This window comes from Hyperoodon ampullatus (genome assembly GCF_949752795.1).
Source record: "Hyperoodon ampullatus genome assembly, chromosome: 17".
NCBI lineage: Eukaryota > Metazoa > Chordata > Mammalia > Artiodactyla > Ziphiidae > Hyperoodon > Hyperoodon ampullatus.
This window is the reverse complement of record NC_136930.1, coordinates 55,650,446-55,664,666: the sequence shown is the minus strand read 5'-3', so window position 1 is coordinate 55,664,666 and position 14,221 is coordinate 55,650,446. Positions and strand designations below refer to the sequence as shown.

Sequence of the window (14,221 nt, the reverse complement as noted above, 5' to 3'; positions counted from 1 at the left end):
TTGTTAGACTTCCATGAATTAAGTGAAAGTTCTGAAGCTTTTCTCTTCACCCCTTCACCAAAAGTGAGCTAAACCCAGACTGGGGAGAGCAAGCAAGGAATGCAAGTTTGCATGGATGGAAAGTGCTGACATTGATACTGCAGTTATATTGAGACTAAGCCGAGAGTCACTGGCAGAGAGAGGGCGTTGAATCCATGGGTTTCACTCTAAGCTGGCACCTTGAAGTTGGCTAATGTGATTCGACATTAGGGCCTTCCTCTGACTCCTGTCAGAAGTAAACACAGATTTATCTCCAGGAAAATACTCCAGTTTTCACCTCCATGTTACGTATGGCTTAAGATAAACCTTATATGAGCTTCCACGTTACAAGTTTACCATATGAATGTGGATGTAAATCACTACATGTGAAATCAGTAGGAAAAACAAATAATAGCTTTAGATACCCAGGAACTTCAGATCAGCAGTTTTCATTTAGAAAATAATAATTAATAAATGTTTAAAGAAATGAAAATTACACTTATAAATTGATCAAGCTACATGAGACTATAAATAACCAGGAATATTCTAAAAAGAAACAATAGCATTTTTGAATGGACAATCTAATTATTGAAATTTAAAACATATGGATAAGCAAATGAGTTAATCAGAAGTTAAATCTGAAGATATTAGCCAGAAGACTTAAGAGAGAGGAAGGGGATGGAAAATATCAAAAGTGGATATTAAGATATGAAAATACAAGAAGTTGTTCTGACATGAATCTAATTAGAGTCCCAGAAGAAAAGAATATTGAATGGAAGATAAGCAATCAATATTTGAGAAGATAATGGCAGATGAGTTCTTAAAGCTGATGAGAGACATAAACACACAGATACAAAATAGGATAGCTTATACTGAGCAGAATATGTAGATCTTCCTCGACTTATGATGGGCTTATGTCCCAATAAACCCAGTATAAGTTGAAAATAATGTAAATCAAAAATGCATTTAATACAACTAACCTACTGAAATCATAGCTTAGCCTAGCCTAATTAAATGTGCTCAGAACACTTGTACCCTATAGTTGAGAAAAATCTTTTAACACAAAGCCTATTTTATAATAAAGTGTTGACTATCTTATGTAATTTATTGAATACTGTACTGAAAGTGAAAACCAGAATGGTTGTCTGGGTACAGAATGGTTGTAAATGTATTGGTTTTTTCCCCTCCTGATCATGTGGCTGACTGGGAGCTGTGGTTCCCTGCTTCGACCCAGCATCATGAGAGAGTATCGTACCACATATCCTGCACATTATTAGCCCAGTAAAAGATCCAAATTCAAAATTCAAAGTACGGTTTCTACTGACTGCATATGGTTTTTGCACCATCCTAAGGTTGAAAGATTGTAAGTCGAACCATCATAAGTTGGGGGCCATCTGTATACAAATAAATTCAGTCATAGACATCTTGTAGTAAAACTTGAAATGCTAAGGCAGAGAGGTTCCTTAGAGCAGCTAAAGAGAAACAACAGCTCAACTATTCAGAAAAGACTATTAGGTTAACAGTAGACTTTTTATCAGCCACAATGGAAACCAGAAGGCGGAAGAATACTATTCAGTTTTGAAGGAAAAAAAAAGTCAACCTAGTATTGCCTGCCTGTCAAAACTACCTTCCAAAAATAGGAGCAAAGACATTTTCACATAAACAAAGACCAGGGAACTGTGAGTAAGTCTCAACAGCCATAGCATGCCTAATTTATGCAGTTAAAAAGGGATAGACTGAGTTATTGGGCAACACTATTATGTGAGTCTGCAGGGAGATTGATCAGAATTAAGGTATTCTAAAGTGCTTGAATTCTCTGGAGTTAGTGAGTTAGAACTTTGTTATGCATATTTTGATAACTTTACGGGTAACTAATGAAAGAGTAGGAAATGAGTACATAACTTCCAAAGCTATAGAGGAGAAAAATGGACAACAAAATAAAGAACACCCATAAAATTCAATCTTTTTTTTAATGTATCCTTTTTTAGAGGATACATGGGAAAAAGTAGACAAATAGAATTTTTAAAGGAAGATGGTAAAAAAAAAGTCCAGATATCAAAAATCTTAATGAATCTGTGGGGGTTAAACTTTCCACTTGAAAGATATTATCAGACATATTAAAAAAGAATTTAACTATAAGCTGTTTATAGGTTACACACTGAAAGCATAAGGCTATGGAGAGTTTGAAAGAGCAAAATAGATGAAGTTATTGGTGTAAATATAAACCAGAGAAAAATTGAGGTAGTTTTATTAACCTCATACAATTTAGACCCTAAGACAAAAAGCATATGCAGGAAAAGTCATTACTAATGATAAGAGGTTCAATTTATCAGGGAGATATAATAATTACAAATATATAAAATATAAATATAAATAAATATATATGTAAAACACAAATTGATCAAGAACTACAGGGAAAATATGACAAACCACAATCACAGTAGTACATTTTAGGAAACCTCCCTTATTAAAGGTTGAACAGAAAAAATTTTTTCAAAATATAAAATACTTGAGCAACAAATTAAGAAACTTATTTATTTATTTATTTATTTATTTATCTTGGCAGTGCCTTGTGGCTTGTGGGATCTCAGTTCCCTGACCAGGGATTGAACCTGGGCCACGGCAGTGAAAGCGCAGAATCCTAACCTCTAGGTCACCAGGGAACTCCCTGTTTTTTTTTTTTAACTTGATTTAATTAAAATACATAAATTCTACACCCAACGATTAGAGAATGCACATGCTTTTCAAGCAGATATAAAATGCTTATAAAATTTGACACATACTAAGCCGATAAGAAATCAGATTTCAAAAAAACAGTATCATATAGAACATACCCTTATACTCAGTGTAATTAAATCAGACGTCCATAGCAGAAAGATAAGGATAGATGAAATCACACAAGGCAAATATTAACCAAAGAAAAAAATGAGGTCATTTTATTTATTCCAGGAAACATAGGTGTTAAGACAAAAAATATATAATGGATAAAAAAATGGATAAAAATTGCCAGTACTTATGATTTTATAAAGTGAATTTAGCAAATTCTGGCCATATCAGATGCTCGTATTCCCAAAGACCATGTAATTTCACTTCTCAGAAGAAAACTTCTTGTGTGGGAGCACTAGGAAACGTGTGCAAAAATGTTCAAAGTAGTATTTTTTTAAAGAGCAAAACAACCGAAACAAAAATTAAAAAGCAAAACAAATAAGAAAAAAACCTCAACTATACATAAGAGGTTAGTTAAGTAACTTATTGGTTTGTCATACAGTGGAATATTATACAATAGTGAATTTGAATAAATGACAGTTGAATACAACATGGATGTCTTATAAATATAATTTTGACCGAATAAAAACAAATCAAGGACAACTATTTGTAGCTTCATACCATTTCATAGAAGTTCATAAAAGAAGTTCATAAAGACTAGCAAAACAAAACTGTATACATATATTCATATATATTTATATATGTGTACACCATGTGTATTTGTTACATTCATATACATATATTGAACTGTACCATAAACATTATTTTCCCTCCATAAATATATCATTCTTTCTTTCTCTGTATATATATATATATATATATGTGTACATAGACTGTCACTCTGTATCTCTCTATATATAGATAAAGAATATATATACACATATCAATCATATTTTATGATCCTATGATTATGTTCATTTTCATTTTTTGCTAAATCTAGATATGAATGTGTATATATGTGTGTGCACAAGTGTGCGATTAATATTACATGATAAAATTTTAAAATAAAAATGAGGCATCAATTCTCATCAATACACATATCCAATAAATATTTGAATAAATAGTCAACTTCCCTTATTATTTAAAAACTACTTGAAAATCAATGATATAATCATTATCTACCTAATTGACTAGAATGTGGAAAAATGTACATATTTTTTGGTAGTGTATGTGATGACAAGCATCTGTCTGTTTAGGGATTTATGAATGCGTTAAAATTTTTTAAACAGTGTTTGAGTATTTTAGACATAAAATATACATATCTCAGGCTAAAGGAAATAACATTGGATGCAGTAGCTGATTAAATTAATGTAGCTACTGCACAATTTCTACCTTAAAAGAGCTCTGGGAAGGAACATAAACTGTGTGCTCTGCTAGTTCTGAAGAATAGATTTTATGATAAGCACTTAATTATCAGCACCTCTGAAAAAGCTAAGTACACAGTGCATTAGTACAGAGTTTCTAAAAGGGTGAGTACCAAGATGGTTACATCTAGATTTGTGTATTTTATGTGTCATGTTCTTTTAAACAATACCTAATAAATCAGTTGCCTGTAAAACCTTGAAATGGACATCATGGTTCAAGTTGAAAATTCCCATTGTGAGACAGAAAGTTACCCAAGGTATTATAGTCCATCAAGAAAATAACCCACAATTGAACTACCTTTATTTGGATACATTATTTATTAGAAATTTCAGATTTAATGGTCCTGAAGACTTTATATAGGAACAGTTATCGAGTCTTGGAATAAGATAAATTTTAGCCATGATTTACATTTTATATTATATAATTTATTTCCCTTTTCTTGTTTACTTTCTATTTCATGGGAAGATTTATTTTTCTGTTTTGAATGTTTGGTAGGGATATCTTCTTTTTGAAAGTGAATCATAAATTGAGATTTTTCAGCTATGACATTAGTTGTGTTTTCTTCTACCACGTGAAGGTGAAATCACCCCACATCCTTCTAAAAGAACCCAGTTACTCCAAATGAGTAAACACTCATCAGATTATTTCAGTATAAAAATACAAGATGAGTGGATTGAATGGAATCTTATTCATTCAGAATTTCAATTTTCCTTAGATTATATTCTGTAGACTACTCCTTTGCACTTGACTAAGGCTGAATATTAAATTTTCAGCTTTTAAAAGTTGATTATCAGTTACCCACCTATACATCTGTAATTCCTTTTCTGTTTTTGTCCCTCAAATACTCTCTTCAGATGCTTTTCATTCCAACATTCAACAGTGCCAGTGACCTCAAGTGCCACACCTGTAGCCTCTTATGACACAAAAAATGACTAATTAGTTGTCACATATACTGAACTATATTTAAATTAAATCACTTGATTTACTCTTCCTTTGTGACAACTTATCTGTAGGTATTTGTTTCCATAATTACCAAAAAATACCTTTGAAGTCTTAATTGATTAATATTTATAATTTATTCATTTACTTTGATGTCCATTTAGTCATTGAAGAAGAAAAACTATTGTTAAAACTATTGAAAGTGGGGCTTCCCTGGTGGCGCAGTGGTTGAGAGTCCGCCTGCCGATGCAAGGGACACCGGTTTGTGCCCCGGTCCGGGAAGATCCCACATGCCGCAGAGTGGCTGGGCCCGTGAGCCATGGCCGCTGAGCCTGCGCGTCTGGAGCCTGTGCTCTGCAGCGGGAGAGGCCACAACAGTGAGAGACCCGCGTACCGCAAAAAAAAAAAAAGAATATAAAACTATTGAAAGTGAAATACAGTTATTCGGTGAAGGAGAGCTTTTTAAGTCATGGAATAAATCTCTGGAAGTTAACATTAAAAGGAGAAAACCAAAGCATTGTTTAGAGCTGACTCCACAAATACTGTGAGCTGTTTGTTATGAAAATCGAAATACAGAAATATTATCACAGTAGAGCAAAAGACTAGCACCTTTTAGCTGATTTTTTTCTAGAATCTAGAAAACCTCAGTTCTTTATGAATTATGAAAATAATTTTTAATCTCTACTAATGAATAAAATGCTCCTGCTAGGATAAAAGGTATTGAAATATGAATGGATCTGAAATAAATGCTTTTTTATAGCACATGAAAATTCTGTCAAGTAGGATAAGGAATAAAACATCTTTTCTCAAAGAAGTTTTAAGTCACTTGAATTAAGTACAATTTGGTTTTTTTTTATGCAGCTTGATGTAGTTTTTTCTGGAGGCAAAAGATGATTATCTCTTTTATCAAAGTTGATTGTGTTCATTGTCCAAAGTTTTGCACTGGAAAAATTGAGATTTTATGTAAGTATGTCCCAAACATTGTATGGGACATACTTACACTAAAATATTATTTGTTTATTATCTGAAATTCACATTTAACTGGGCATCCTGTATTTTATCTGGCACCGATAATGGTAGGGAGATCTACAGACTGACATCTTTTTTCCTCAGGTCGCATGAAGAGAATGTTTGCTATCCAGTTGGCAGCAGAGTATAGAATTTAAATTAATGCAAATATATTTGCAGTGTCTTTTAAATTAGTTGGGCTTAATGTAGCTAGAAGTTCTAGGAGTTTTTAAATAATGAAGAGTTTATTCAGAGAACCATTCAAAATATACCATCTGCAAAATATCTATGTACTTCTTAATATTTCTCTGCTGCTTTATGACTTTACATATTAAGTCTAGCATTACCAGAGCTGTGGTGGTTCATTCCTTTGGTTATTAAGTAGATATTTACTGACTGTCTGGATGTTCTGGGTGGAGCTGGAAGGGATATAGAGATGTGTGGGCTTTGATCTTGATTTTAAGGCAATTACAATATAACTGTAACGTAAGACATACATGATTATTTGGTAAATGAGAGCTTTTTAAATGATGAAATGAGTCTTTTTATGCCGTCACTTAAATCAAAGGCCAGTCATTTTAATAAAACGCAATGTGAAAAAAATCCTCTGGATGACAGCGTTTCAGAGTAGCTCAGAGGATGGTAGGTTTACCCTTGGGTTTGAGTCATTTGGGAAGTCTTTATGGATGAGAAGGTAGTTAAGGTGGGTCTTGAAAAATGAAGAGAAAACTCCCTGAACCTTTTGAGGTTTTCATATTAATGTTGATAAAATGAAATGCATTCAGTAGGTTAGAGCAGAGTCCAAACTAATGTAGTTTCTCAATGACTAAACTTTTATTCTTCAGTAATGTTTCTTATACTAGGCATTAAAATAATCTTTTTATTTTGGGGGGACATGGCATTAAGTTGAAGGGCTTTTCAAATATTGTTGAGAGTGACACAAGTCAGAAATATACCCACATCTTTCAGGAACTAATTCCTGAACAAGCTAGTAGTATTGCATCAACTACCAAACAGCATACATGCAAGAACAACTATGGACACGAGCTAAAATACTGCATCACGTGCTCCGTATTATTTTATGAATTGACTTGTCTGTGCTTCACGTTCTTACTGTATGAAGTAGGGATGGAAATAGGTACTATGTGTGATTGTTGTAGAATAATATATATATAAATGGCCTAGAACTAAAGAATACTAAAAGGTGATCCCCAAACAGTGCAATAAAGAAGATGAATGACTATTCGGGGATTATGCTTGACGATGTCATGTTTATAGTTTTAGCTTATAAAGCTGTTAGGATTGACTTTCAGAGGTGGGAGTATGTGCTTTAAGAGGGAAGATGATGTTGCTCATCATAAATAATTCATTTGGGAATGTTCTGTCAAGTACTGAGTATATATACTGAGAGTTCGTTCCAATCTAACGCTCATTGACGTATTTCTGACGATGGCTTCATGACGTTTGCTATTTAAGGTGTGGTCTGGGAACCAACAGCATCAGTATCATCTGGGATTTTTGTAAGAAATAGAGACTATTGGGTACCACCCCAGATTTCCAGAATCAGAATCTAAATTTTAACAAGATTCCCAGATGATTCTTCTGCATGTTAGGGTTTAAGAAGCACCGCTCTAGATGTTAGCATAGGTGATTGAAAAGTTCATGTTGCTCCCAGCTTTTGAAAGTGCAGTGATCTTGTCTTTTTAATATATTTCCTATCATTTATTTGATGAGTATTATATGGAGAAAGAAGTCCTTCAGTTCTCTAGAGTATTATGCAGCAAATTGCCTTTTCTGCTTCACCTCAGGGTGTTCAATGGCCTGAAAGATGGAGCAGTTTAGCAGTTTACTGCTTAATTGTCAAGCTTTACTCTCTTTTCATTAACAGGAGTCACACTCAGAATCTTATGATTCTGAATAACAAAGATAGTAAGGGCATTACCTGTGTTTTATTAGAGTCACAGGTGGTAGAGGATGTCTTGAGTGTGTTCATTCAGTTGTTTTGAACCAGGATGTATCTGCTAATGTAGTTTGTGACTGGTCCCTGCATTGGTGTCCCCTGAAGACCTTACTAAAAATTCAGATTCTCAAGTTATGTCCAGGAGATTCAGATCTTCAGTAGGGCAACTGAGAGGCCCTGGAATCTGTATTGCTAAGAAACTCCTTCAGTTGCAGCACTGCTTGCAGACCATTTTGCAAACCATTGCTGTAGTCAGTCTCACTTCTGTCAGTTAGAAGACCTTTCCCTTCCCCTCATGTTTTCAATTTTTAGCCCTCATTTTTCATTGTCAGTATTGTCAGTAATTTTATTTATTTTTGTATAAAGTTAAAAATTCAGGCAACCGAGGATAGAAAAATAGAACATCTGTCTGGAAGGTAGAAGCCCTGTATTCTTGACTTGATGTAGACTAAATGGACAAGGCACTTTCTTCATTTTACTTATCTATAAAATGGGCTTTATACCTCAGTGGAATGTGAGATCACATATATGTGAGGGCTTTGAAGTCTTCAAAAGAAAAGGTGTGTGCATTGAGCTTGTTATTGCCACCTCGTTTTAATATCCTTCCTGTTAGTATGTGTTTTTCTTTTCAATGTAAAACCCGGTTCTCACTGAAAACTTATCTCTGCAGTTTCTGTCTCCTTTCCGCTTTACACCCAGCCTCACCATCCTCTGCATTCGGACAGTCCTCCAGCACCTGTATCACAGAAGGTTTTGCCTTGATCAGTCAGAATAAGAGCTCCTCTGTGGGCAGATCTGAACAGCTCTTGCCGAGACCTGTAAGGAGTCAGAGAGTTGTCCGTTGGGACAGGAACTTGAAACTAGAAAACCTAGAAGCCCCCAGACACCTTGTTTCAGAGTGATACATTGTGATGAATTCATTGCCTAGACAGGACACACCCAGAACTCCTTGTATATTTAGGAGGACATGTCAGTCGAATACCGGTTAAAGGTTGGATGTATTCGTCTTATTTTGGTGAAGGAATAGGTTGGCTCAAGGACATTTCTAGATTGCAGAGTAAGTAGATATTGAAGGCACATAATCTTAATTACTGAGATATATTACTAGATATATTATGGTTCTAAACCACCCTCCTGAATACACTTACAAAGCATCCCTACCTCTGAAGACTTCAAGAAAACACAGGTAATGCCCTTTCTGTCTTTGTTATTCAGAATTTTAAGATTATGGGTCTGACTACTATTATTGAAAAAAGAGTAAGACTTGACAATTAAGTTAACTGCTAAACTCCATCTTTCAGGCCATTGAACACCACTAGGTGAAGCAGAAAAGGCAAAAAATATATTCTACCTGGTAATGTCTTAAAACAAATGATCTTCTAGGAAATAAACATGGTTTTAAGAAAGATGTCTGTCATGTTTAAGGTACCTGGGGGAGTGGAAAAGAGTGATATCAAAATGCCAGTTGGTAAGTTTTAGTTCCTTTGAATAGAGTGCAGAATGCAGATTCACACAGAAGGGGGGCTTTATTTAATTTTAGGATTTATATTGGTTAACTCATACTAGAAGCACTATTATTTTCATTTTGCAGGTGAGGAAATTGAGGCAGGTTCAGTAAATTATCCAAAGTCACATATATAGTAAAATACAGAGCCAAGCTTGAAACTTAGGCATTCTGGTTCTAGAGTCTTACTTTGCGGTACGTGGGCCTCTCACTGTTGTGGCCTCTCCCGTTGCGGAGCACAGGCTCTGGATGCGCAGGCTCAGTGGCCATGGCTCACGGGCCCAGCCGCTCTGCGGTATGTGGGATCCTCCCGGACCAGGTCACGAACCCGCGCCCCCTGCATCGGCAGGCTGACTCTCAACCACTGCGCCACCAGGGAAGCACCGCACTTCTTCTCTTGTATGTTGAAACTTTTTCCTCGTTGCCCTAGAATTAATTGTCTTTATTTCTTGAAATAACGTCACTGTAATTCTTGGGAATGTTTGTTCTTTGGAATTTTTTTGTACTTTGGTAGAAGTAGCAGTGGCCATTTATAGTCTTAATTTACGGACAGGGATCCCATCACAGTTTTCAAGCAGAGACCCCACCAAGTCAGGGAAACCATAAACTCTGCCACAGTGGGTAGTGAGCTCATTAGAAGTGTCTTGGGGTGAAGGTCAATCAGAGCTTGTGAATGTGCTTCCTGAAGGTTGTTTGTTTATGTTTAACTTTCATGACTGAATAGATTATGTGGTATATCTTCAGTAGGGTATTTCCTGAGTATGTTTTGAGCTTTGACCATTCTGATAAATCCATTTTCATCTGTCTGATCGAGCTTCATAAAAGCTAAGCTAACAATTTGGGGGTACAATTTTTGAGTTTAGGAGTTTATCTTCCATTGTTTCATATTCAAATATAGTTATGGTAGGAAGGTTCTCTGAATGAGGCTCCCAGAGGCTCTAGGTTCTATATTTTGAGTCTTGCCTATTGACCTCTGTGATCTTAATTCCATTTTGGGTTTTCTGGCCTTGACTTTGGTGGCAAGATTCTTACTCGTCATCCTGTATATCTCTCCTTAAGAGTTAGGCTTCTTTCACTTGAGAAAAATTCATTTTAATATTTTTATGGTCAATTCATCATCAAATTATTTTTCACTTATTGTGTTTCCTTTTATCTTTCCTACTTCACGAAGAAAAATAGGACAAAAGATTGAAAACAACCTCCTGTAAAAAGTAGAAGTTAAATATCCGTATTTATTCAACCAAATGTAAGCTGTTAATCACAAGAAGATAATCATGTACCAAATTAAGTACTCTCAACAAATATTGGCTGAGATTTTGTTACATGTCTTAATACCTTTGAATTTTGCTTCCATAAAATAGGAACGTTCTTTTGGATTTTCAGCCATCAGGTCTCGGAATAAAGTCATCCAGTAGAGAAACTTTTACACTCCCAAAGTGATTAAAGCACACATTTAACTATGCTACTCCTCTGCCTATAACCTTGCAGTTGCTTCCCTTTCCCTTTGAATATACCTACCTCCTTGCCGTGGTCCACAAAGCTCTAGGTGACCCTCCGGCTTGTTGATTATTATTTCCTCTTATTTATTCCTCTCAAGCATCAGTGGCCTCTTTCAGTATCTCAGGCTTGCTAGAATGTACTGCCCTTTCCCCTTCCTCCTCCTCCAACAAGGATAGCTCCTTTCCATCCTTTGCTTTGATAAATCGCCCTCAGAAAGGCCTTCCTGAGGACCTTAAGCAGCCCTCCCACCCCCTTACCATCCCATCCATTTCATTCTTAGAGCACATATTACTCTTTGTCCTTACATGTTTATTTAGAGACTAATGTGAAGCTTGTCATTCCTGACTAGACTCTGAACACCAGGTGGGCAAGGACTATGTGCCTTGTATTCACCAATGTGTACCCAGTGCCTGGCAAAGTAATATTGTGATGATTATCTACAGATTACATATAGGGGTACCTACTTTGCAGTAGCTTTAAGTAACAGCTCTCAAAACTTATTTTGTTATTTTAAGTTGTAACTCCTAACACATTATATCATGGAGTAGCAAGTGTTTCGCGTGGTTATTTAATTAGAAAGCCATACAAGGTTTTTACAGTTAAAGACTGTATGCCTTATTCCCAGTTATTTGTGTACCTTTCCGGCATGCCTTTTAGGATACAGTGCCTCTGCTCTTCTTTGTTAATCAAACATTTTTCTTAATTTAACAGTTACTGTTCTGTCTTTAACAGCAGGAGATGCTATGAAATCCAACAGTAAGGTCTCCTTGTTTTATGCCTTATAAAAAGAAAACACACACATAAACATACATTCACACACACTCTTTTAATGAATATATCTGTACAGCGCCTATCATGCTGCTTGGTACCCAACAGACATTCAATTTGTTGAATGTTCATAAGTCCTTACAGACAGAAAAAATTTGTCTTAAAAAACTTGAGCTTCTGGTATATTTTATTTACTAAATTATGTAGCTCAGTCAACCACATTTCATTGATTAAATGGATTTAAATTTTATGATAGAAAAGAACATTGTAATCAGTTCGGTAGAATTTATTTTAATATATGCAAAAGCTGTATAAAGCACTTCAGCACTAGCAATGTATATATATTTATAGTGAAAAAGATCCCAGTTTAGTTTAAATAAGTGGAAAGAGAAAAGTCCATTGATGAAATCAGGTGTAAAAATTTATGAATATCTATTAAATAATATAGAATTGATGATTATCCGGTCACAGTAAAATGAACAGAGCAGGTCCTTCAATAATAAAGCAAATCAGCCAGTTTTAAATGTGACTCGTCTGGAGTGTGTGTGCATAAGTGTGTCTGTGTGTGCAGATACCTGTTATTGCTCATATAACAAACGGAATATTGCATTCCTTACCTAGAACTGAAGATGCCAGTTAATTACATGCCAGTTTCTGGGTATTGAGAATATTGTATTGCATTCCACCTATTACATTACAGGAGATAAAATTCAGGTGCTTGAAGACTATTTTTTAAAACCCTTCTGAATGCTAGATTTCGAGTAATGGTTTTCTTCTTCTGCAGGAGAGCACACAGCTGCTACAAATGCCGTCAGTGCAGTTTTACAGCTGCCGAGACTCAGTCACTACTGGAGCACTTCAACACTGTTCACTGCCAGGAACAGGAGAGCACTACAGCCAACGGCGAAGAGGACGGGCATGCCGTATCCACCATCAAGGAGGAGCCCAAGATTGACCTCAAGGTCTACAGTCTGCTCAATCCAGACTCTAAAATGGGAGAGCCGGTCGCTGAGAGTGTGGTGAAGAGGGAGAAGCTAGAAGAGAAGGACGGGCTGAAAGAAAAAGCTTGGGCTGAGAGTTCAAGTGATGACCTTCGCAACGTGACTTGGAGAGGGGCGGACATCCTACGGGGCAGTCCATCCTATACCCAAGCAAGCCTGGGGCTTCTGACCCCTGTGTCCGGCCCCCAAGAGCAGACAAAGACTTTAAGGGATAGCCCCAATGTAGAGGCTGCCCACCTGGCGCGCCCTATTTATGGCTTGGCTGTGGAGACCAAGGGCTTCCTGCAGGGGGTGCCTGCAGGCGGAGAGAAGGCTGGCGCCCTCACCCAGCAGTATCCTGCATCCGGAGAAAGCAAGTCCAAGGATGAATCCCAGTCCCTGTTACGGGTAGGAAGGTTTAATTTTTTAAAATAATGCCTATATCTTGAAGGGAAAATGGGGAGAACGTACATTCTCTAGAGTTAGTGTCATGACTTACCAAGTGCAACTAAATGACGTGTATCGGTCTGGGGATGTATACTTAATAAGGCCAAAGTGGTAGAAAGCAGCTCACGTGTGTTTGTGTGTACTCTACACATACTTGATCGAGTGGGTAGACGTCACTTGTTTGTTACTACTCTCAGCTCCGATTGAATGTTTGTTAATCATTCCTGGTGATTATGCAAAACGATGAGGCCGCTTTTGGAGAAGGGAGGCTCAGAATCCCAGAAGGATGCACATTTGTTACATTAAAATAATGAAATGACTTTTAAATTTTAAGGTGGTGTGACACAGTCTATGGTTAATAAGGAAATTATCAGAGATTTAAATCGCTAAGAATGCAAAGCCCTCAGTGAGACGTTAATACAGAAATGTAGTGTTTTTAAAACTCACAGCGTAATTATGTACAAATGACAATGCTTGTTGTTTTGTTGCCAAGAGGAGGGAAAAAATGAGATAGACTTAAGTGTGAATGGTGTGAAGAGCATCCAAAGAAGAGAACCATGAATTTTACATTATCGGGCTCCTGTAGGGAGAAAGACACAGTCCTGCGTGAAACAGAAACGAAACAAAAGCTCTGTAAGATAAGATCCTTGCTCACTCTCTTCATGCTATGTAGACTGTGAATTGTTAAGAAATATTTTAGATTTTGAAAATTCAGGAGCTCCCAGTTGAGTGATGCTTGCTTTTTGCCTAAGGCGCTACCACTTCAACATCTCACCTTGACTTTGAGAAGTTTTGAGCTTTCCTGATGATTTCAAAGCTTTGTTCCTTCATGGAAGGTAGGATCAGAAACCAGCTAACCTTTACAAAAGAGCTGGTTAGGAAATAGAGTTCAGCCAGCCCAGTGCTTTGACCTGGAAGTTAGAGACCACCGAGTTCTCCCTGGATGTATTCTGGGGAGAAAAATGA

The 14,221-nt window shown here is 36.3% G+C and overlaps 1 protein-coding gene across 1 annotated transcript in view; it reads left to right on the top strand.

Moving 5' to 3' along the window:
• Positions 1-14,221, top strand: part of TRPS1 (transcriptional repressor GATA binding 1) — a gene marked incomplete at both ends in the record, with an annotated part of 214,560 nt that overhangs the window by 21,404 nt on the left and 178,935 nt on the right. The window contains one exon of the mRNA XM_079722587.1: positions 12,613-13,216. Coding sequence (XP_079578713.1) covers positions 12,613-13,216 — 604 coding nt within the window. The remainder of the gene's footprint in view (positions 1-12,612; positions 13,217-14,221) is intronic.